Source organism: Myiozetetes cayanensis, unplaced genomic scaffold (genome assembly GCF_022539395.1).
Source record: "Myiozetetes cayanensis isolate MyiCay16 unplaced genomic scaffold, myiCay2020 scf5-8, whole genome shotgun sequence".
In the NCBI taxonomy this organism is placed as follows: domain Eukaryota; kingdom Metazoa; phylum Chordata; class Aves; order Passeriformes; family Tyrannidae; genus Myiozetetes; species Myiozetetes cayanensis.
The window spans coordinates 12,681,805-12,708,515 of record NW_026087742.1 but is presented as its reverse complement, the minus strand read 5'-3'; the positions used below and the strand labels follow the sequence as shown (position 1 = coordinate 12,708,515).

General features: G+C 35.1%; 1 protein-coding gene across 2 annotated transcripts in view; it reads right to left on the bottom strand.

Annotated features, from left to right (window-relative positions):
- NCAM2 (neural cell adhesion molecule 2) overlaps window positions 1–26,711 on the bottom strand; it is a 270,726-nt gene that overhangs the window by 92,053 nt on the left and 151,962 nt on the right. For both annotated transcript variants that reach the window (XM_050331536.1, XM_050331537.1), the window contains exons 7-8: window positions 23,817–23,977; window positions 16,266–16,411 (exon numbers count right to left, since the gene is read on the bottom strand). In XM_050331536.1, coding sequence (XP_050187493.1) covers window positions 16,266–16,411; window positions 23,817–23,977 — 307 coding nt within the window. The remainder of the gene's footprint in view (window positions 1–16,265; window positions 16,412–23,816; window positions 23,978–26,711) is intronic.

Below are 26,711 nucleotides of genomic sequence, written 5' to 3'. Positions count from 1 at the left end.
AAGAGAGAAAAATAATTTTGGCTTCCAATTTTCTAGAGCATAAATTTTATACTTAGCAACTTCATAAAAATTCTTATCCATAAAAACTCTCCCCCCCAGAAAAAATTATTTTACTTCAAAGTGTATACAAATATTGGGGACAACTGAATAAAATAATTAAAAATTTAAAAAAAGTCCTCTGCTCGACACTTACACCTTCATAGAGTAGCATACCTGAGGAAAAAAAAGTTATTTTCAATTTAGTCCTGCTCTTTACTAATAGAATCATGGAATGGTTTGGGTTGGAGGGAACCTTTAAGATCATCTCGTTCCAAACCCCCCGCCATGGAAAAGGACACTTTCCACTAGACCAGGTTGCTCAGAGCTCCATCTAACCTGGCACTGAACGCTTCCAGGGATGGGCTATCCACAACTTCTCTGGGAAACCTTTGGGAAATTTGTTGTAGGTTTGTTTGTTTGTTTGTTTGTTTCCCTTAAGCAAGGTGGAAAAGGGAGGGAAAATTAGTAACTATTTAATTGGATCACATTTAAACTTGAAACAGATTTAATGTTCAATTCTATAGTACACACTCTGTATTTTACTGCTTTTTACACTAAATACTCACCGTGGCAGCTGATATTTAAGTGGCTGAGCATTTAACTCAGTACAACTGGTTTTTTTACTTAATACAGGAAAAAACACACAATTAAGATCTTAAAATATTTGATGGAAAGCAGTCAGATAAAGCATTCTGTTTATCACTATTTACATGGAAAGAAAAGTATTCTGATCCCATGTCAGAATCCAAGAACACTGAATTCTGTTTCCTGTGAACTCCTCTCAGCATAGATACATAAATTAGAGATATGGAATTCTAATGCAAGAGCAAACAAAACACCCTCTGGATTGATAAAAATTAGTAACTAAGACCACTTAGCTGTCATTTATGTAATTTCTAATACTGAAAATTCTTTTTCCATTATATGCTTAAAAAAGGAAAAGTTATGATGCTATTTGTAAACATGTTACAGTAATGAATATCATGGCTTTTGGAGGGAATTCTTGAGATAATTAAAAAGCAATTTCTTCAAGATAAAATATTAAGTGATATAACAAGTACTTTCTATGACATAGCTAATTAGAGAATTATTTCCCTATGGATTATTTGCTTCTTTTTTCATGCAATACCATGGTCAATTTACATTATTCCCACCTAATATGTAAATACACTTCAGCAATTTAATTTCTGATTTTACTTTGATGACAGATATTTCCCGAAGAAGATACACTTAAAACTGTGAAACAACCTGAGACTATGAATCATAAAGTAGTAAATACTGTATTAATGATTCATCAGTTCATTACTAATTTGAAGCACTTTAATTCACTATTCACACAGATATGAGTGTTAATTCATATTATAAAAGAAACTAATAATGAAAATAAGCACAAAGGTCCTTAAAATAAATAGTTTTTACAGTATTTTTTCAATCTTGTTCTAGTTTATTTATTTTTTAGTATTGCTGGAAAAAATATTAACTGTACCCAAAATAACTTTCCTATGTTTTTGCATTCTCCAATTCAAATATAGATGACATATTATATCTCAGATATATAGTTAGGACAAAACCCAAACTAATAAATACTCTGAATTATAGGAGATTTTTGTACAACCATATCATTTAATTCTCATAAGAGAATAAGGTAAGAAACCGAGGGATTTACTAGGTTCAAAGTCCATAAAAATAAATAAAACAGCTATTGTTGGCAAGAAAATTTCACTTCAGTTGTCATAAAATTATGCATCTCCTACATATAATTTCTACTTTTTCAAAGCTGCCCCATTGAAATTGCTACCTATTAATAAAAAATGTATTAGATGTCTTCTACTACATTGCTCATAATGGGACATCTTTCATGAACAGTTTAACAAGACCTGTTCCCTGGACCTATTCTGCAGATAGTGTTCAACTCCTTTTTTTTTTTCTGCAAATGGGGTGCAATACCTGATTAAAAATACACTGATAGGCTGACATTCCTGAACACAGAAACACATTAAGAAAAACAGTGCAAATGCAGACCAAGAACATTCCTTTTAAAAATAAATTAATTAATTAAAGGCAATCTTTTGAAGCAAGAGTCTAGGTCTATGAGAGGATTCCCATAATATGCTGGAGACTGACACATGCAAATGAAAAATGGTAGTTAGTATGATGAATTTTCCACAAGTACTTCAAAAATACTAGTATGGTTGTATTAAACTGCTTTATGGTGTAAGTCAGTTAATAGAGATGTGGATCCATAATGTCAGTGTTCCTATTTAACCTTGAACAGCAAATACACATTTCCAAACAGAAGCAACATTAACCTTGGGGTTTGCACCCACCAGAACTTTAAAACCTTTGGTAAAATCTTTCTAAGGTTTATTTCTCCCCTGCAGTAATCATGGAGAGCACATGTTAGCACCGTGTCTGGCATCATAAAACACCACAACATGGAGAGGAAGAGACAGCCCACATAGGAACACCAAGTACTTTGCACCTGCCCAGTAATCCTCAGAAGAAACTCCCATCAGGAAAAAAGCCTTGGAGCTGCCAATGGGGACAAATCAAAACATAGACCTAATCTCTATAAATCAGTAATGTCAGTAACTCTCAAGTCTGCCTGAAATAATAATGGACACCTACTAAATGTTTCCTTTCAAATATTATAGTGGGAGAGATGTAGAATACATATTATGCTGTCTTCTGTCAGATTGAGTATCTGTGCTTTTATTTCTTAGTAATAATAAAGAGTATAAAATTATACAAAACAAAACCTTAGACAATCAGAATAGTCTCTGTGGTCTAATATTCATTATTTGTGCTCATTCATTGAATTAATCCTCCATCCTGGAGCATGACTAGCCATTGAGGTCTGAAAACATACGTGGACAACACACTTCCATACAGATATACATATTCTTTAGAAAGATCAATTAGAAAGTCTGTTAACAGGCACTTACACTCTAAAACATGGGAAGAACGACAAAGTCTTCAGAAATCACCTTTTTACAGCATCTTGAAAATCATAATAAAATCTTAAGAAATCAAAATATTTTTCATCATAAATGTTAATTAGAGAATTTCATAGAATTCATAAATAAAAGTGAGGGTTTTGAGGCTTTAGTGGTGTTTTTTTTAACCCCCCCCCAAGACCTCATTATGAGCATAAAGCTAAAACACAAATGACAAATCTTCATCAGAGACTTTGATAGTGAAGTCAGGTGAAGTCACTTTGTGACCTAATCCACATAAAAACTCCATTCCATCGATTATGATTTTAATATTTAAAAGAAAAACAGCTTCAGTTTTGAATACTGATAGCAATCATTGTCAAAGAAAACTCGTCTATAGAGGTCTCCAAGTAGAATTATGCATGACACCACTGAAATATAAAAAGTACCTTCTGAAAAAAAAAGAAAAAGTGAAAACTTTCTGCACTTGCAAATATTATTCCTACTTAGAATATGTAGCTAAACCCTACACTAATGGGAAGTAAAAAATGGGAAGTATCCATTTATTTTCAGGTTTGATAAAATTCTTGTCCTGACACATATGCTATTCTATTCCTTGAGTTTTTCTGTCATGCTTTTGCTTCCCAAATGTCTCACATGATTTGTAGTTCCATGTGTGAATATTCCCAAATTGACGCTGATTTGACCGATCTTTGCACAGCTTCAAAATTATAATCCCAAGGCAGCATCAGAGCAATCACAACTCTGCATTTCAAGGGTTCAACATGCAGAGAGAACAGGGAAGTGATGAGACAATAACATCCAAAAGGCAACAAGAACAGCTTCTGGGACAGAATAACTTATTCAGGTATCATGGAGTGTTCAATCTGCAGAATTCCATTGCCACTGTAGTAAAATCAGTGTAATTACTCAGAAGGGGACAATTAGCTGATTGTGATGCTTGGAGGTTGTCATTCATTTACAACTGTACAAAGCTGTACTTGGGCAGAGGTAGATGCTGTGGTTAGTGGATGAGTTTGAATTACCAGCCACTTCTCCAGCTCCCACTGAGAAAATGTAGCACCAAATGAGATGAAGCTGTTTGTCTGCCAGAACTTGCATTTTGAGTTGGCTGAAAACAAGAATGGAAGGTGAGAAGAGTTGCAGAAATTGGTGATTCATTTGTAGCTGGATTTTGCTAATATTACTTGGATGGTTTGAGTAGCTGAATTCCTTCCTACAGAGTTTACCATCTGGCTGACTGAAGTACTCCTTTAACCCTGAAGTCCAAGTGCAAGACTGCAAGCAAAAAATCCCTACATTTAGAATCCAGACCAGTTGAATACCTTTAATTTTTTTTCTTCTAGTGTTTAAAACTTATTTGTGACCAAAAAGTGCCATTATTGTCCATAGATACAATGCTATGGGTCAGTTTTGCCTGTCAAATATTTACCAAATATGTCTTCCAACACCTTGTGTATTTTAGTATTATTTTGGATGTGCATTGCACATATTAACAACAGAAATGGTGAAGAAACAATGGCTTAGAATTGAGATTCTTGTTTCTTTTGCAAAACATGGAGCCATATACTAAAGAAAAGTCATTATAAGAACGTGTAACTTCAGTAAAAACTGCAGGTCTTTTTAAATTTCCTCCAAAGGATCTGTTTCAGATGAATATCGTTGAAGATCCTCACATTGCAGGGGGGAAGGGTTGAAAAAATCCTGACTCTTCCTTCTTCAGACCAAATTGTCAAAAATTGCCAACTCATTGTGTTGTCATGGTCATGTTCCCAGTATACATTACTAAATTTTCAAGGAGAAAACAAAGACTGAATAACAGAATCATCTTTAGAATTTCATGAATCACAGTTTTTTTAGTAAGTTTTCTGATTTCAGGTTGTGTTGTTATCCACATGAGAGGAACACTTGAGGTCATACACTTCAGGCTGACACTTTTCATATGGGAGATTTAAGCAGATCGTAATTGCTTGTGAAAACGTTTCTTGAAGCAGCATGAAAGATAAGAACTGCAACCTGACATGCTGATACTAAATGATGATAAAATTCCAGAAGTCTATAAAATGCACGTGAGCAGCAGTTCCTAGTCTGAAAATCTACCTTTGATGATGAGAGAAAGGGCTGTTAGTCACAACAGCCATCATCGTGTAGAAGCTGATGGAAGCTCCCTTCTGGATTATGGATGGCATATTCACAATATTTCCCATTCTCTTCAGGTAAATGTATTCTATCCATGCACCTGTTGGAGACAGCAGAAAATTCCAGAGTATTGCTATGTGCATATGCCTTAATGTCCAGTGAATCAGAATAATGCTACAGTAGTGTCTTGGACTTCAGTGATTTTTATAGGAGACCTTGCGATACTTTTAGAACTGCAGCTTGTTAAATATATATGTCAGCATGCTGCAAATTCCTGAATTTCTTAGGAATTTGGTTTTCCACAAAGAAGAAATTATTGAAGAACCTATTGTTTGCAGATATATAGTGTAACACCAGGGAAATCACAAAAAAAACCTTAATATTGAAGAAAAAACCCAACTGTTCTTTTGATTTTCTGTTCAACTGATGACACAGGAGTTACTCTTAAAGAATTCAGATTGGAAACAGTAGCAGGTTCTATGCAGGTTGTTAGGCAGCATGTACAGTCTCAGGAAAAAAATGTGTTCTTGAATGCTTCATACAACTTTTTGAAATTATGAACGGATTGATATTTCATTGATTCCTGCTGGAATTTCAAACTTAAGTCATTATGCAATGAGATGACACATGATATCCCATACAACAACCACTAAGACATGACACTGAAAACTAAACTTTCATTGACTGGTTTTTACTCATAAATGAGTGTGAAAGAAAAATAATAAAGAGAGAAAATATGGTGATCAGCCACTCTAGATTACTTCTGCTAAAGATGCAAAGCACTTGAAAGAAATGACTGATGACTTTTAACGGCAAAAATAGTAGCATCATATGAAAAAAACTTGTGGAGCAAAACAAGCATTAGTGTTGGCCATGAAAAACAACAATAGTAACTACAAATGAGTGTTTATAAGTATAGCAGAAATATTACAACTGTAATAATTACATCTGTACGTTGCAATTACAAATTCTGCCTCACTCATAAATACTGTATCCAGTGGTTTTATTCCTAAGAATGTTGCTGTTCTGAACCTACTCCAACACTGCTGTAATGCCATTAACACAGGTCTCAGATGGATTCAGCCCAGCAAAACTTCAGGAATAACCCCATCAAGTACAATATTCTTATTCAGTACAGACCTCACATAAAACAGCCACTAAAAATAATGATTTTACTATACAATTACATTTTAGTTTAGACAATCAAATCTTATTGTAGCTTGATTCTTTGAATAAAAGAGAGTGAGACACAGATAATGCTTTGTAAAGCTCACAGCTCTGTAAATCTCTAAAATGATAACTGCCCTGCAAATTGGAGTCACAAGGTCTTTCTGCCAAGGATAAATAAGGGAAGACTGTAGCATAGCACAAGGCTCCAAACACATGTCCGTGTGGGATCTTGGATCGCTCAGACTTAAAATACTGTGATTTGCCAGAATTTAATCTTCATTTATTACTCAGTCTCTGGGCACCTGGACAAGAATTATCACTATTATATATACACAGCATTAGTTGCAACAAGCATGGTTGGACTCAGTCATCTCAGAGGGCTTTTCCTACCTAGTTGATCCTATGATTCTGACTAGGAACTTCAATCTGGTCATGTTTCTGTTTGGGTCAGTTCAAATCTGAAGTAAATATTACTTCAGCTGTGGAAGTAACTAGTATTGTGAAATTACACCCCACTGTCTAGAGAGAGAGATATAAAACTTTCCTTCAGGCAGAGATTTGAACCCTGTATGATTTTCCTATTACTAGGAAAAGCACTGTTACAGTGCAGGTTCTTGGGCCTTGACAGAGGCTGCCTTGATCTGAGGTGATTTTAATTTATTTTATGAATGCAAGTCCCTTGTCACCAGGTAAATACCCAAATTTGTTTCCACTTAGCTCTGCACTAAGTACTTTGTGTGGCAAAGATCTAACTAGAAAACATTAGTTCCCTATTTTGATTGGGACTGGAGGATGCAGTTGTGTAACTTTAGTGACTAACAGGTGAAAACACAGGGAAAAATAAAAAGCAAAGAAACCAAAACAACCTGTGGCTGGACACATATGAAGACAAAGTAGGTCTCTAGAGAATACTGGAAGGGTGACTATAACAAGGAAAAGAAAACCAGGAAACTTTTGTATGCCAATTTTTACTGTAATGTTATCCCCCCCCCTTTATTACTTAGATAACTCAGATTAAAGTGTTCAAGTCATAACTGGACTAAGCATAATTTCTTGGTTTATTTTGTTTAAACTGATAACATATTACTTGGACCAATGATAAACTCTTAGATAAACACAGGTTGTATGCCTGTCCTGCTCACAAAATTGTTCTATAGGAATGTATAGCAGCCTTCAGAATTAATACTACTGAATAAATCTCAGAGTTTAATTCATGTATACATGCCTTCATTTCACTTTCACAGAATTCAGGTGCAAACCATGGCAAAGTTTAGCTTTAGCTGCAGGACTGGATGATGTGGGGAAGGTATGCAGATATAACACAGGGCAGCAAAATGTGTGCTTTGTTTGGGAAAAGAGAAATAAATCATAATTTGAGTTTCTGGTTTGTTCAGTAGTTGTATGCAGTTTGGGATCCCTTCCAGTTTATTGCAAAGTTGATGCATATTTTATTAAAATGACTAAGGCTAGACAGAAGATAGGAAGTCTGTCTGGAAACCGGGGGGAGGTGGAGCCCTGCAGGGGCAAATGCAAGAAACAAGGCTTGCTTAGGGGAAGGAAAGTCACAGAAAGCCAGAAATGCAGAATTCGAGTCACGAGGAGAAGGGAATTGTCAGCAGGATACAGATGCTGACCACACAGATCAAACAGTCTTCACTCACAAACCCTGATAGTTCTGTAGGGCTTTTTGCAACTAAAGAAACAAAAGGAAATTATTGCAGTAGCAAGCAAAATGGAGAAAGTGAGCTAACCTGCACCTATCTGAAAGGATATTAGCTTTCTACTTACTTAATTGGTATCCAACACACTTTCTCTATTCACATTTCTAAATTTATATATAAGTATGCCTATAAGTAAAAGATCATACTGGACATATCAGCCAAATTGGATGGAAATCATTACGGAATAATGTCCTCCTATTAAAGTGTGACACAAGTTGGAAAGCAAAGGTTGCAACGTGGCAGCACATGTTGTGCTTCAGGGGAAAATATCACTGAGAAACAAAACCTTTGAACCAATCTATTGCTTATTTCCAGCCAGCTTACAGCCTTGCCTACTCAACTGCACAGGTTGGAAACTCAAGGAGTATATATTATTGAATGAAATTATCAGAAGTTATGTATAGTACATCACTGGAGAAACAGATCTGCAACAACACATAAATCAAAGAGACCACGAGGTTACATTAATTTCAGCTAACTTATTAGTCATAGCTTTAGGATTCTCTGGTACACAGGCAAATTGGGAGGGGAGACTGGGACCTGGAGGAAAGTAATCAGTTTCTGGATGAGGAAGGGGAGAAAAAAGACGAGCAAGGAAAAAAGCATGAGAAACAGTCCTGCTGACACCAAGGTGGGAGGAGGAGATGCCCCAAGTGCTGGAGCAGAGGATTTTCCTGAAGCCTGTGGAGAAGACCATGACAAGAAGGTTGTCCCACTGAAACCCATGAAGGTACACGACGGAGGGGATGTCAATACTGCAGCTCGTGTTAAGAAACAAAGTTACCAATAAAAATACCTAAAGATATTTTTGCTGAGGATATCTCAAGAGTAAAAAAAATAAAAATCAAAACAAAACACAGGAAAATAATATTTTGGCACTTGCAACAAGACAAATGATGAACATGTAATATTTTCAAATCACACAATCACATTTTGACAAATACAATGATAAAGGTAATAAAGACAAAAGGAATAATCTAATTATATAAATACATAAATTTTTATCTGTAATTTGGACATACTTTTAAAAATACTTATGGCACATTTGCTAAAGGCTATGACCTGCAAGTTTAAAAATTCTTAGAGAAACTCATGAATCTGAAAGTTCTTAGAGCTCTTAATTTTAAATGCCTACAGTATTGCTTTTGGTTAAAGTTGCAATACTTTTATCTCAATACAAGACTGCTATAGCTCTGGTGTTATTGAAATGACTCTGAATTTGTGACAGGGAAGCACTGATAACTATGGTATAAATAACATCACATTGTGATGTTTGTCCAATCAGAATATATGCTAATTCTTTGATTATTATTATTATGATTATTTATCCCTACATTTAAAAGCTCCAAAGGAAGTCAGTGTATTTCCTGATGAGATTCTGTATTTATTTTCACATTTTCTAAATTTAAGCAGAAAATACACTTTGATCAACAGACCGTAACACCAAGACATCTCAAATGCACTGGTAAAATGGTATTTATTCAGTTTGGGACTCTAGATATTCACAAAATTGTATTCTTAATGCAAATTTCTATATTAAATATCCACTTTTGTATATTATTTTAAGAAGAGGAACGTTTATAGAATACTATGATAATTCAAACAACTTTTACCCAGTAATATAATCCTGAGGGCTTTTAGATCATTTTAGATCATCAGCTTGCAGTAAGGTAAAGATTACCACACGCTACTAATTCTTTGACATAAATGTCAAAACTTTACTTTCACAAGCAGGAATTTGTAAAAAGACAAAAAACATATTATTGTTGATAATATTATTTATAGAACATTTAGAAATTTTAATAACAGAAGCTGAGTCCCGCATAGATGGGAGTTATTTTGATCAAGAATCAAAGCTCAAACCTATAATTCACTTACACAGTCCTAAGAAATATTGTTTGCTGAATCTGTCAGTAAGGGATGCTGCAGAGTCTTCCCTTTGTACATCATCACTGTCATGTTAAAGTGCCATAATTTGACTATTTGAAATCTGAGGACTGTATTTGAAATCTGAGAAATGGTATTATTAGGAAAACCAGTTTATGAACAGATGTACACAGAGAAATAGTACAGTAAAAATGTGACAGGAAAATGTGTTGTTTTGGGGTTTTTTTTAAGCAAACTAAGTATGTTAATAAAATATTAAGAACTAACTATTACACAGACTTTCTAGAGAGTTTATTAAACAAATCAAACAACACATTGAAAAATAGAATTCAGGCCACTTGCTTAGATTTTCGCCTAAAATCTAAAGACTTATTTTCTCTTAATATATAGGGGTAAAAAACTGTAGTTCAGGTCAGGAAAACTGCTGACAGGTTTTAACAGTGTAAAATACATTTTGCCAGAGTTGCACTTCTGATTGTGCCATTGATTGTGCTTGTTACCTGTGCAGTCAGCATGTATAAAACACAACATTTTTGAAGTCTCTGGAGAATATCCTACCAGTGAATAACAACTCCAACTGGCACCAGCCTACAAAGTGTGGATGCACCACTTAAGGTATCATCAGGTACAGGATCCCTACTTCATCAAACAAGTAACAGCTCTTTGGAAGTTCTTAAACCATTAGTGGACAATACAACTGATACATAGGCAGAACCTCATGAAACAACCTTTTGTGTTCTGGAAGAAATGAATGAATATTCAAGTCCAAGTTTCCCTGATATTGCAGGAAATGTTGGTCCAAAAAGAAGTTCCCTGATAATTTCGCTCTTCTTTAGTGTAACACTTATGACTAAATGGGAAAAGCTATTATTGGAAGGGAAAGAAAGGCCATTTCCAAGCCTGCACAGCTTTATTTCAGCCAGTAAATACAGCACCATGATCCACAGAAAGTAGACAAAAATATCTGCTTGGTGCATAGGTAGTACATAAACAAACAGATTAAATGGGAGACAATTTTTAAATTTTAAATATAAATTTGGTAGAAATAGGATTACTCATTTACAGAATGGATAAAACTTTTGTACTCAATTTAAGGCATCACATTAAATAACTGATTAAATTAGTCATGTTCCTAAATAAATGTCTTTCTTTCCCTAGGTTCAGCTTTTAATCCAGAAGAGTTATTAAATTTTAGATTTTCTTGCCTTTTTGTCTTCTTTAAATAATCAACAACTTAATCTCTGTTTACTTAATTTTTCCCAGTGGAAAAAAACCTTAAAGTTTTACTGAAAGATGATTGATTGGGCTCCTTAAGAACTTGCAAATACCCACATTTCCTTGCAGCTTTCCTACTGGAATGCTTCCTCAGGTCACCAAGGAAGGCTGCCCTTCATTTCCAGCTGCATACAATCCTACTCCTCCAAACTCAATCTTCCTACTAAAATTCTGTCACCTCTCCAAACTGTGCACTTCACTTATGGCTCCTCCTAGTTACCAAAGAGTTTGTCCCAACTCCCTATTAGTGCAGCTGAGCATGCCATAGAAAAGATGAAGAAGCACCAAATCATATGCAGATTTCCATGGATCAGCTGGCTCCTGAGAGTCTCCTATTCAGTGCTCATATGTGCTCCATTATTTGCATAGTTGCAGGGTAAAAATCTGTATGTTCTCAACAGTACTAATTACCCAACGTTAAAGGTGACCCTGCTGCTCAAGTCCATTTGTTTACCTTCCCCTTCCAGTCATAACACTTTTGTTTTCATAGCCTTAACATGTGAAGCCCACTAAGATTTGTTTGTGGGTTAAAAACAGAACAACTTTTGAGACCTGACTGAATTGTTTGCAGAGTGTCTCAATTGCATAATGAAATCTAATTGCAGCTGGCTACATAAATTGTTCTGGCCTTAAGGCCTGTGCTAATATTGCAGCCACAAAAATATTCTATGATTCTATGAAAGCAGAAGCTTTTCACACAATATGTAGTTGAAACAAGTTATAACAATTTTCTGCAATATGACAAAGAGACTTGCCTCTTACATTTTTCCAGCTATTCAAAGGAGAATTATTTACAAAGAGAAGTATTTGTATAGCTCAGTAAAAGAAAGATGTCTCCTGGAATCAATTGAAATACCCTAGATACATCTATGTTTTCTGTGATTCATTTCAAATAAAGACCTGATCCTTGATGAGAAAGAATTTAAAAGCACTATCATTACTGTCTAAACAGAAAGACAACATATGTCATTGGCAGTGTAACACTGGGGATTTCTGTGCAGAACCAGCATATACAGGGAGAGAAAAAATTCTGCCTTTTTTGTTTTTTTTTTTTAATTATCATTTGTAATGATTTGTGATGGCTGAAGAGGAGTTAAAAGGCTCGAGGAAAAAACAGAGTTGATTTTGCAAAGAGAAAGATAAAACAAATCCCAAATTCTTTACCTTTGCCTATTGCCTGATCATAAAAGCTGTGAAAAAATCTACAAGTTCCAAATAGCTACAATTTACATGCCAATAAAAAGTGAATTCAAACTTGGAAAATAACTTAATTATTGGTCTGAACTCTGCAATATTTATAAATAAGGTAACAGGAAATTTCACAGAGAGACACACACTATTGCAATGGAAGGTAAATGAAACAAGTATCATTCAAGCTGTGTCTGTAAATTTGTCATTATAAACTTAAAAAATAAGGGAATTTTTAACTTATGGACACAAGGAAAACAGTATAAGATACTTGAGAGACATTCAGTATTTAAAATACAGTACAAAGTACAGTAAAAAATACAGTATAAATCCGTATCTTAAATCCAACAACCAACTGGGATCTCTCTGTACTGACTTCTTTCATTCATTGTGTGTGTTTAGATCTCAAATTCTTCAGGGTAAAGCACCTGTCTCTTTGGACACATGCTGCTGAGCCACTGCCTCATATCAAGCCGCATTTGTTATTGTAATTTGTATTCCAAAACAGGGCTTGAAATGGCAATTACAAACAGCATTGGTCAGCTTCCATATTTCTGCTAGAATTAGATACCATGAAAGTAGAGCATTAAACTCTGCCCTCACAGTTCTGCAGGATTCAGAGGAATCAATGACACCTTTGTACCACTGATCAGGATATGCTCTCCTTCAGAGACATGTGTAGATATGTATATGGATGTCCAAAACCCATTTTACAGGTGATTATGCCAAATCCAATCCAATCCAATCCAATCCAATCCAATCCAATCACTGCCTTTCATTCTGTTCTAAAAGAAACCCCAACTCTTCTCCTGCCTCCTCTTTGTCCCTGGGAGAAGGGCCAGACCTGCTGGATGCACAGTGGTCTGTAGGAACACACCATTTCAAATCACAGCTGGAAGGGGCACAGCCAGGCTGGCACATTAGTGCAAGGACATGCAGTGCTGGGGAGCTGGGGACAAGAAGAGCAGAGGCAGAGTTTTGGCTTGACACTGAAACAGCAGCTAAAGCTCTGGTCTTGGACTAAATCCCCATTTCCACACCTTTAAGGGTGAAACAAACACCTTCCATCATGCACAGCCATTAATTTACTCAGCCTCACCCACTCTAATGTGTTTATGGGTTAAAAAAGCCATAGAAGGATGACAGAGGGCATCTAATGTGACCTCCTGGAAAACTTTTACTTGACTTTCAAGAGAGGTCAGAAGAAAGGGAAAGATCTTTATATTTCAAATTGTCAATGAAAGAGGGAATACACACTATGTGGTAGATTATTCCAAAGGCTAACTGATAAAAGGAGAGAGGAAAAGGCTTCTTTGCTTCTGATTTTAACTCACTTGGCTTCAGCTTTCAAATACACACTTCTGAAGTACTGAAAATCCTTTATCAAAGCTGTTTTTCCAAAGAGATAATTACAGAGCTCTTACTCATTAATATTATCCTCCTTAAGCCCAGATGGGTTACTTCTTTGATCTATGAGTTTGGTGCATATTTTCCATTCTTTAGGACACAATAATTTCAAAACTCGGGAAAGCCTACGTCCCAGTTAAAAGAGCTGTCACTGGAAAGAAAACATTTTGAATCCACGTGGGCTAAGAAAGGTCTCACATTCAGCCTTCTTCCTTGTCCACATGAGGCACGTTTGCATTTTAGCAAAACAAGAACAACGTGATTGAGGAGGTACATACTAAAATTAATAGGAGTATAATTAAAAAGTAAGAACAGCAATTTCTGTGTTCTTTATTCATCATCATGTTAATGTTATAGCACAAGCAGTTCTTCCATCTTCTATGGAAAAAGTCATCTCCTAAAGATAATCTTAATTCAACAGAAATGTTGAATAAGGTGCAGTTTATACCAAGAATGTTTTAAAATTGGCAAGAATTCAAAAGATGAATCCACTGAATGTAGATGATAATCTTTAAGTTTATACATAACATATTTTGTCTTGTGATTGGATATTACTTCAAAAGTTATTACACATAAGTAATAATTTCAATTTAAGACTATTCTATGTTGCTCCCTCTCTTCCCACATTTTCTTCAATTCACCTTTCCCTCTTCTTTCTGTGTACAAAATATTGCTGTATTATTCAACAATTATTCAATAACTAAATCATTGCCAGTTTTGCTCTCTAGTCACCTAATTTGGTAGGAAAGCACAAGCCAAGCCTTTGGCACCCTAAAGCTGGAGGACCACAGGGCAAATGTAGCAGCATATTTTATAGCTCAAGAACATATACAGTATTTCAGAACATTTCTTCAAGATTCAGCAAAAACTCTCCCATGAGCAAAACACAAAGTTCTTTCATTGGCAAGAACAAAGGAAACCACATAACTGTATTTATTCTCACTCTTTTTATCTTCTACATAGAGTATGTCAGCACACAGGTAGGGAATGAATATAGATTTTTGTCTGGTTGTCAGTATTATTGAGTTGAACTACAGTTCAGAGAATACTACAGCAACAGTTTAACCGCCTGCAGTTGGAATTAAGAATGTGATACTGTCCTACAGAAGCACTGGATAAATTTCAGGTTTAAACTGCACCAACATTTTTAAGCTTGTTTTTGCTATTTGCTCTTCTTTTCAACAGTCTGTTGTAACAAAGTTATTTCAGGACAATTTCAAACATAAGTGAGAGGTCACATTCTTAACCTTTGAACCAAGTGTAGTCTCTGTGGGTCAGAAAGATGACCTTTAATTGGAAATATTGAAGGACGAGAAAGTGCTTTATTTCAATGCAAAATTGTTAGAAAAAATAGTATATAGATACTGTTATATTGCTCCAAAATGGAAATCACAGAGCAGGAAAATGGTAGACAGAGCCTCAGAAAGTGTCTCAGTTCCAGGAAAGGTCAAGTCAGAGAGCAGACCAGACTAGACATTCTCCTTCAGAACACAAATAATGAAAGTACATAATTCATTAATATACAGCAATTCCCTATAAATGGAGTGACTTATTATGTATGTAATTCCCTCAGTGGCATGATCGCTGCATAGATTTTCAACTGTTTGGGATTTTTTTAAGCACTAGCTAAGAATATGCAAAAATCTGCAAGAAGACTGTATTTGATTATTTGGAGTAAAAATTCTAAATTAGTTAGCCAGAAAGATTGTATCTCTTACTTTAACCAGTACAGAGAAATTCTGTAGCTTATGTCAGGAAATTAGGAAGAAAATACTTGTTCAAATACTAAAAGAAAATTATTTTTAAAGAGGGAAAATGAAAAGGAGCTCTGTAGAAACAGTTTGCTGTCTACATGGTTAGGAATAACACCACACCATGCCCTTTTACTTTCACCATTCCATCTAATTACAGCTCTTGTTCCCACAGTAACTGACTTTCTTCATTGTCATACTGCAATCTATCTCTACTCAACTTTCTTTTGTAATAAAACATGAAAATTGGGAAAAAAATGGGAAAATAGGCTCAGTTTTTCCTCTGTGCTAGGAAGACTACAAAAAAAAAAAAAAAAAGAGAAAAATAGAACGAAAAAATGAAGTGGGAAATAAAGAAATCCAAACTATTCAGATTTTTTAATTTTAGATATCTATAAGCTCCACTTAATTTTGAGGATTACTGGACAGAGTCCAAATATACTGAGGAAGGGCTATGTGTAGCCATTATGAAATTGAAACCATTAGTAGGGATTATGTATGTATGAAAATTTAAGCCTGTAGAGATGAATTACCTTTATTGCCTTTTTTTTTTTTCTTTAATTTCAAATTTAGAATCTCCATGTCTCTCTTACTACGTCGGAAAATAGCAATTCCTTCTAATTCCAGAGGAATCTAGAATTATCTATCTCCAAATTAATTTTCCACTTGCAAAAAGAAGATTAGCCAGGCAATAGATATTTAGACATTTTATACATTAAATGCAAATTTACCTTGTCACCTTCAGAGAAAGTCATTCCATCAGAGGCCCTTTTCCAAGTAATCTCTGGGATAGGTTCTCCTTCTGCTTCACAGATGAGGGTTGCTTTCCCATTCTCAAAAGTGGTTTCATTTTTAAGTTGTATTATTTGAGGCTGCACTGTTGAAAATACAAATTGCATTACTGATCCTGCACAAAGTATGTCATCTCAAAATTTACCTTTAAAACCCTTTTCATTTTTTTCCCTTCCTGGGATAGTGTGAAATAGATCCTGGCTGTCCTGCCTTGGTTGCTGTGTTTGTGTGCTTTTTTTTCCCTCTTGGGCACCAGCCAGCCCTCACTGCTCTCTGACAATTCAGGAATGAAGCAAAAGTTCAATGACTCCATGATCGATCCTGCATCTGAGCAGGAATAACCCCATGCACCAGTGCAGGCTGGGTGCTGACTGGCTGGAAAGCAGCTCTGTAGAGAGGGCCCAGGGGGGTCCTGGTGGTCAAGAAGTTGAGCATGAGCCAGCAATTCACCCTTGAGGATCAGGGATCTCATCCATGTGCATAAACACCTGACAGAGGTGAGTACAGATAGAGCCAAACCTTCTCAGCTGTGCCCAGTGACAGAACAACAGCCAGTGGCACAAATTGAAACACAGAAAGAGGGAAAACATGAGGCTAACTGAGAAACAGAACAAGCTGCCCAGGAGATTGTGGAATCTCCATCCTTGGGGATACTGAAAACACAGCTAGACTTGGTCCCAAGACACTTGCTCTGGCTGACTCTGGACTAGATGGTCTGCAGAGTTGCTTTCCTGACTCAGGTATTCTTTGATTCCATGATAATCTGTGTTTGTCTTTAAATGCAAATTACTCAGGAAAAAAAAAAAAGCATTATTACTCTTCATGGACTTTGATCTTTAGCAATGTTTAACTGTCTTACATAAATTACAGAATTTAACTAAATCTCCCAATAAAAACCACATCACACTGGTATTACCACTATTAAGAACTGAAGAGTCCTCTGATCCAAAGCTGTTAATCCTTGCTTACCAACTCTACAAGTGGTAAAAACACATTAAAAAAATTGCAGGTATTATTTGTGTTCTTCAAATCATTTCACTTTATAGCCTCAGTTACACAGGAACTACAGCTCTCAATCTATACTTTATCTTGCCAGGTTATTTACATGTACAACACAATTTCTGATTGCATGTCAACACTTGTGCTTCAAGGACTTATCTGTACAGTATCACAAAAGAACTCTGTTGCAGAACTGTGCATAGAATATCACTCTCTTCCATGGCATTCAAGTATCTTCAGTAAATATCTTTTGGTCTCATATATTACTTCATACATAATGATTACTAAATTTCTCTGAACCTATTCACTTTACACATTGAATGAGGCCCTCATCCCACTGGAAAACCTTACATGTAATCCTATAACAAGAATATGACTCATTAAGTTTACACCCAAAAGCCAGGAATTCAGTTAACAAGAGCAAATCAAATTTTGGTAGCTCTTAACATTGACTTTATCAGCTTTCAGTACGCTTATTGAAAACAATGTATTTTCTATGTATTTTTTTCCAAGTTTTGCTTTGAAGGAAGCGCTACAATAGCATACTCCATATGAAACAGAAAATAAAGAGATGTAACCTGTTTTCCAATAGCCTTACTAAAGTATAGCTATGCAGAAGAGCAATATTGGCTTTTGTTAATGGATCAAAAGGGGAAAGAGAATCATTAAGGTAGGAATGGACTCCAGGAGGTCATCTTGATCAACCTCCTCATGAACAGTGTCAACAGACACTGTTCAGGTCAGATCACTCAGGGATTTGCAAAGCACCGTCTTGAGAAATGCTAAGAACAGACACTGCACAGCCCCTCTCACCAGCCTGTTCCAGTGAGGAATGTTTTCCTTATGTCTCCTCTCCTGTTTCATTTTATGAGCACTATTTAATTTATGGCCATTGTCTCACAGATCATGGCTAGGCTTCGTGAACGAAGATTTGAGAAGCATCAACCCACGCTTGCTACAAGCGCGCTGATGACAGGTGCTGCATTCAGCATCACCAAGAAGAATAATAAAACCAGGCTCAAACTTGCTGTCTCTAGATACATCACCCACCTCTCTTTTATCCATTTCCACCACACCATTCTTGTCTCACTCCTTATCTGTTTTCTGCACATTCCTCCTGTTGCTTGTCTACACTCTGTTCACCCTTGACTGTTATGAATAAACTACTGTATGTTTACTGCACAGAGATTAACAAGTAGCATTTTATCTAAGAAAAGACTGAACTAATATCCTGCTTTGTTAATATGTAACTATGGTGAGTGACATCATGTGCAGAAAGAAAATACCCAAGCGATCAGGGGTTCTTGAAATGTCAACTAGATCCAGATTTATTGGATGCAGCAGCAGGATATCAATTTGGCTGAGAAAATATGAAACTCTCCTCTGTGATTCAACAAAGGATGTCAGTGGAAAGAACTAAAAACAAAAAAAAAGGATTTGAGACAAGACAATTATGTTAAACTTCAAAATAACTTCAATTATTACTCTCACTTTCAGGATCATCCAAATGCCTATGAAATATTTGACCTTGGCACTCAGACACTGTATTCCTGCAGCCATATCACCTGGCTACAATATAATCTGTTCTATCCTTTCATTCCCTTGATATAATATCATCCTTGGAAAAAAGGAAAGAGCTATGGCAGATATATCATTAAAAAAAAAAAAAAAAGCATCACACATAGTACTTTATGTCAGAAATTTTCAGAGTTTATAATGACATTATATCCATCAGAACAAGAAGAGTTCCCCATCTGGACAATGTGACAAACAATATAGTCTGCTCAAGATGATGCATGTTCCAAAGCATATAAATAATACTGTTTAATTTTTAACCTTAGACATATTCTTAATTTCTTTAAGACCTTCTTCCAATGAATCACTACAAGACAAAAAGTTTTAGCTTGACATTTTAGACAAGAGTAGCTGACATTTAAAGGAATAAGCACTGATTAATCATCAAATATATCTAGCTGACAGTTATTAGTTGGAAGAAGAAGAGAGCTCATATGGGGGAATATTATTTAATTGCTTCATTTTTGTAGGTCACAAGTCATAACTCACTATTGACTAGAAGTTTTTAAACTGTTTGAATACCTTTCAATGACATTTTGGACATGGAAAAATGTTAAAATACATTTGTGTACATGTAAATAACAATATTTCTTTGAAATTTACAAAACTAGTATTGACAGAAATACTGAAACAGTTGTTTCATCCTCCCTTCCGCCTCCAATTCTTTAACTGTTCTTTCTAAATTGATAAGGTCATTCTCAAACTGAATTGGTATTTGCTTGTTGTACTTTAGCAAATATGAAGGATATAAAAATGTAGAGTCTTGGAATGCATATTCAGGAAGCCTCCAGGCCTTTGCTGGTTTCTTCAGTCAAAAATATTGAACTAGTTTTGTACTGATGTAATTTAAAAATTTGTAACCTAGATCACTCGGATGAAATAAAAAATGGTTGAATATAGAAAGGGCTTTTGCTTAAACTTCATTAAAATAATTTTATTTAGAAGGTAAGGAACTGCTTATTACAAGACATGCATTTTATAAATATAAAAGAATCATCTGCAAAATAAAGAAATAAAATTTAATGATTGGAAAGTTTGCTCTCTGCACAGAGAAGGTTGGTGTTAAGTTCTCCAACACTTCCTCAATAAACAAGGTTTTTTGAGATTCTGTCCTCAATCTCTTTTATTTGTCTCACAGTTGTGCAACTAAAGCCTCTCCAAAAACCTGATGAAGAACATGGATAACTACCTGAAGTTTTAGATTTGTCATTGTTTGCTGACAACCCATTCTTGGAAAAGGTACACAATTTATTGCATTCACAGAGTTCTACCCATATCTTTGACAAAAAAATTTCATGAGACTTTGGAAGTGCCACATATATAAAGTTTGGGAAAGTCCTGATTAAATCTCATCAGAAGAAACTGCCTTAATCAGCTTGTAATTGACACAAACATGGATTTACTGGTGAGACTCTTAGTATGTCTGTATCACTGCCTGATAGGATCTCCTGATGAAGATATCAGAGGAGGAATCATGCTTTTCTGCTCTCTTCCTGCACAGCCGTATTTGAATCAACAAAACTGCAGCTCCATCCTCCTGGAAACTGAATTTAGTAAACCAGCTAGGGACCAACATGGAAATACCTAATAAAGAGATTCCTGGAACTTTATTCCTGACATAATAAGGATTCAAACACATGCCTGTAGGAAATGTTGACTTGATTTAGTGAACGATAAACCCGAGTCTTTATCTTTAGACTGTGTAATTGAAACAGGTTAAAATGCCATTACTACTTCACACTCAAAGGGATTTAAGACTTGTCTTTTGAGAAAACTGTCATCACTGCCTTTATAGATTAGGTCATTTTTATTTTAAAAAATAGAGGTGTTCCAAACAAATAAGGAAGTAGAAAAAAAAAGGGAAGAAGGAATGTAGAAATGTGTGAACAAGTTTCAACCCTGCTAGAGCCCTGTTGTTGTAGAAACAGTAGTTGTTGCCCCAAGGAGTTGGCATTGTAAATTAGAATTCAAGATAGTAGGTTTTTGAGACAAGTAAGCTAATGAAGTGGGAAAGAGAAATGTAATTTAATAGGCCATTTTAACACAAACTAGCTGTTTGTGTACTGTTTAGTTATAATAACCACCCATCTGCCTTGCCATTTTCAGAGCGCACAGGTTGTTTTAACACATTTAATGGGAAAAAAAGCATAATAAGTTGTTGGCTGTATATGTGACTGGGAGTTCTACCTGTGTGAAACACAAAAAAGAAAAAGTAAGTTTGTTGTAGCAGAAATTAAAACTGTGCTCCACATTTTCACAGTTAAATAGAGGTGAATTTTGCAGAGGCAATATTAGACAAAAATTACACTGAGTTGTAGAGATTACAAATAAAGTAAGAGGCTTAATTGATCATACTATTCCCTAAGGTGTCCTGCTGTCAGCTGAAATAGAGTTAATTTTCTTCCTAGTAGCTCACCTGGTTTTGGATTCAGGATGAGAATAACGCTGGTAACACACTGATGGTTTAGTTGTTGCTGAGCATCAATTTTTTTAATATATTTGAATTCTATTATTATTATTGTTGTTATTATTCCACTTCGGTCTTCTTAAACTGTCTTTATCTCAACCCATGAATTTTTTTTTTTTTTTTTTTTTCCTTCCGACATTATCCATGATCCCAGTGCAGGCAAGGAGAAGTGAGTGAGCTGCTGTGTGGTGCTTAATTGCCTGCTGGGTTAAATCATGACACAAGGACTAACTACCAGCATACAGGTTATTCAAATTTAAATTGAACATATTCAATAGTAAAGCACACAGGAAAAGTAACTAAATATAGATACTTGATGGTGTGCTCAAAATTTGCTAAACTAACCTCTAAATTAACTACTCAGGAAAGAGATGTGGGAGCCACAGCAAACAGTTCTGTGGAAACACTGGTTTGGTACCTGGGGAGAGCCAGAGAGACAAACCAAATGTGAGAGGGCACCAAGATCAGTTCCCCTCACAACACAAATCCTGTGTGCCATTCCTGCCTTGCCACATGGAATTATAACCAGAAAGGTACAGGAACACACTGTTCAGAGATACACAATGGTTTCCACAGAAAGAGAAGCTAAATTGACTGAAAAGTCATAGCTCAAAAATAGATGAACTAGTAAGAGGGAAAACTACATTTGATCCAAAGAACCTATGGAATTATTATTCACTTTCTATCTTAAAATGATAATTATCAGCCAAAGAGATGAAGAGGCTCCACACTTACACATAAGAAATTACTTTTCAGACCAGCAAGAAATGATATAAGTAATTTATGAGTTTATGATGTCATGGAAGCAAAAAGGATGTGTAGGTTTAAAATGGATTAAACCAACTAGTAGTGTCTATTAAAACACCTGGATTAAGCTTTCCAGGGAGTCTCCAGTAAATTAGTTGCTAAAAGATGAGAGAATATATACAGGAAATACTCACTCTTACTGTGGTGTTTCCTTCTCCCTAACCCTTGTATTGAAAAATTTCCTTGCTCTAGGCAAAAACTAAGCACATTTAAACCATAATTAAAATGACTTGAATAACACACAAAATTGTTTCTGGCTGAAACTTCCCTAAAGCCATATCAAACCTAGTAAGTAATTTCTATTCCTTCCATTTTTTTTTTTTTGATTTTTTTATAAGTTTGGAAATACGAAGGAACTAAATGTCTTGATTTTCCACAAAAATCTTCAAGATGCTGTTATTTCTCAAGGCTAGGATGAGATTAAAGATTTTATTTCATCTTCTTTCCTTTGAAAAATAATTGAGAATAACTTTCAAGTACCTCAAGAACAACAACTTTCAAGAACAACAATAGCCCAGCGGTTGGGCAACCCACCTGGAGTACAGAGCTCTGGAGACAGCACAGTGTGAAGGGCTGTGAAGAGTTTCTCAGATAGGAAAAGCAGTGGGATGGACATGGACACAGCCAATCTATGTTCACCTGACACTGTGGCTTCAGGCTCAGGCTCCCAGATCCCAAATGACAATATTATGCAATCCAACAGCTAACATCTTCCAATGCAAGTGACCAGATTAGCTGCTCCTGTTAGAACTGTTTCACCTCGTATAAATTACTATTAGTTTTAACTGGGACTTAATATTTATCATTGAATTATTAATTTTTTATTTCTTTTTTGAACTGGAAAGTTGATTTCCCATGGTTCTAAGTACAACCTTTAACTCTTCAAATATAAGTGGTCTTTCTCTCTTCTACTAGTTATAATTAATGTAAAAAAACTCCAAAACAATTCATTTTTTGTAAGTTTTTCATAAGTGAGCTACAGCTTTTTTCCTGCACAGTGATTCTGAGGGATGTTTTCTACATTCTCACAGATGCCTACTCTCACCAGGTTATAGCTAAACAAAACTTCAAATAAATTATCAGTTCTATGTGAGGGAGAGAATCATTAACACAGATTGGGCGGTGGAGTATAGAAAGAGAAATAAGAGTTTTGATGTTATTACTTTTATCCTCTGAAACTCAGATCAGACAATATTTTCGTGACTACATTTTCAATTATCCACTTAAAAGTCAAGAAAAAACCCACAAATTAAAAAATCAGGAACATCTCTGTGTGGTGTTTTCTTTTTAAGCCAGTTTTCCTCTTTCAGAATTTCCTCCCTCTTTCTCTTCTTGGTTTTCATGCAAGCAGACAACTTCTAAAGGAAAACCAGAGTGAATTAACAATTTAACACTCCATGGTATTGTATCTGAATAGCAGAAAAGCAAATGCTGAAGATAGCCTTTCAAAATTAAACTCAGGTGTAAAGGTTAAAGTAGCCAGCAGGGAGGAAAGAAGCTGTAAAGTTATACAGGGGGTGGTTTGCTGCATCAGTAGGCACCTTGAAGGAATACTGTTCCACTGAAAATTGTGACTTATCACCTCATTTCCCTACTGTTTACATTTTAAATGGTAGGATGGAACATACTATGCAGTACTTACCAAAAACTTGAAGGAATGTCTGTTTTTTGTCGTTTCCTGCTTTGTTTTTAGCATTACAGATATAAGGACCCGCATCGATATTTTTTATATCTCTTATTGTTAGTTCTGTGTTGCTTCCTCTCAGCACATATTTTTCATTTGCTTCAATAAGTTTACCATTCCTAAAAAAAAAAAAAAAAAAAAGAATAATGTGTAACTCAACCAGTAGGTTCCAAACTCTGAAATGATGGGCTATGAAAGCATCAATATGCTGAAAATAACATTTGAGAGAAGAGATTTGGTCTTAAAAATGCATCAATTGGCAAAATATAGAGAAGGGAGTTGATTTTAGGATGGCAAAAATTGGTATTCAGGATCACAGTGTTTTACCATAAGAATGTGTACATTCTAAACACAAGCAACACATTCTGAACTGCATCTTAATGTTCAAGACCCCAGCTGCACAATGTCATTGCCAGGTTATAAAATAAATATATATTAAAAATACTACAATATCTTTCTTCTTAATTGTTCAATATTGACCTAATGATACAAAAATGGCTGTGAATAGAACTCTAACATATGGCTTACACTCAAGGAAGGACAGAAGGACATTTGGTTAAATACACATTTGTATGTGAGAAACATTTAAAAACATATTTTATAAGTGTAACTGCTGCATTTCACAGTACTAACAACTTAGGAACTTCTAAAAAATTTAAATTACATACACGTAGAGCCTATTGGCACATCAAGCACCCTTCCAATTTGTTTCCTCTCAGTTGTTGTTGGCCAGCCACAAGTTAGTAAGCAGGCATGTCTCCAGATGTTAGAATGAGTTCTGACCAGATGGTACAGAAATAATAAAATCTGTGAACAATTCTGAGGGCTGAGCGAGGCTTGACCGTTCCGTTTGAGCACCTTGGCATGCACACACAGCTTCTTTTTCAAGACTGCAATTTTAACTTTTAAAATATTTTTCTGATTCTGCTCAGTTTGTAAAAGATTTCTTTGATCTTATTTCTGTTTGTTCATCAACAGCCCCTTCTCATAAACACCTATCTAAAAATTGCTTCATTTTCATAAGCACTGATAATCCTGCTGTCAATGCCAGTTATTGAAAACAGACTATTTTAAAATAAAAATAATATACATTACTCAAATATTCTATTCTGCTCATTGCACCTAGTTTTAGACATCTACATTTAATTCAAGATTTAAGCAAGAATTATTTTCTTTTCATTCTCATCTAAAAATAATTATATATATTTCATAATTCCTGAAATTATATTTTCTTTAAAAGTGAGGATACTGCTTATTTCTTGGGAGCATTAATATCTGTTAATAGGAATCTTCTGGTATCTACATAGCTTGAATTTTAGTAACATTTTTGTATAAATAACTCTGGTCCACTTAGCTGTCAACTTCAAGACGTTATTGTGATATTTGTTCATTTTCTTTCAAAAGCAAATTATAGAAATTTTTTCATAGACCAACAACAGCCTAATTTTCCACATTAGGTGATCTCACAGAAAAAAAAAACAAAACCAAAACCAGAACAAACAAAAAACAACCCACACAGCAATAAACATACAAAAATAAAAAATCCCCATCATCCAAAAACTCCTCAGTGATTTCTTTTAGGAGACAAAAGTCTATATTCAAGGTTAGAAGAAATTTCCAGATGCCTGTTTTCACAACCACCACTGGTATTTATGGCACTTTCTAAGCAGAAATGAGCATTTCTCTGGACACTCCAGTGAACAGGGGAGATTCAGACTGGTGCTGATATTGGATAACAAGAAAACATGAATTACACATTTAAAGCAGATTATTTCTTTTGTAAGATAATTCTAAGTCCTGTCAGTAAAGATCAGGAAATTGATCCAGCTAAACTTTACCAGTGTAATTTATCTCCATAACTGTAAACAATCATCATGTTTTCAGCAGGACTATTCGCCTGAGTAAAGATTTCCAGTTCATGACTTGCATCTACATTAGGATCTTTATCTTTCAGTCCTGGCTAATTTAATTCCATTAGAGCTTTGCTTTTCTGAAGGGTATCTTTACATTAATGCAGTATCAGCTTCAGTAGAGATATCAGTTAAATGGTAAAAGACTTAGATTCTCTTGGTCCATGAAATATCCATTCTCTCTCTATCTCTCAGTATAGATTAAATAGAGTAGCAACTAAACCTTGCTGGCTCTTCTTCTGGCCTAGGTATTTCACGATGACTAATTTTTAAGTGAACTAAAGCATTTTTTAAGAAAAAAAAAAGACACATTAGTTCAGATGCATTCATTTTAAATTGACAAAATCTTAAACATCGTCAGCACCTGGAAATGAAAAGGATCAATGTAAACAGTTCAAGCTTGAACACATTATCTACTATCTTATAGAGTTTAAAGGTTAAGACTATTTGTTCATCATCTTGCTTACAGTCAACACAGAGGAACATATGTGACTTTAATAGTACTGTCATCTGATTTTAAAAATACAGACATTATTTATGCCCTAGTTGCAGCTGACTTGCTAAACTCAGTTCATTGGAAACTAAAAAGGAAAAAAAAGAAACATCAAGAGGATCTACTTTTGAATTGACTAAAATATCAGTGGATTGTAAGCAAGGTGAGGTTCCTTTAGGATAGATACAAATTCTGCAGTCCTTGCCAAAGAGACTTCAGTAGACAGAATGAGTGAATAATTGGTGTGAGGGCCCATTATAAAAGGCAACACAAGAACACTGAACTGGGTATAAAACAAGTCCTTAATCTTGATGAAACACCTCAATAGACATGGATGTATTTTCTATACCATATAATTAAAATACTCCAGTAGGATGGAGTACAAATTCTTCCCTTTATATCAGAATTTTTCTCAGCTTGGTATACTTTTGAATTTTTTGCAGTGACACA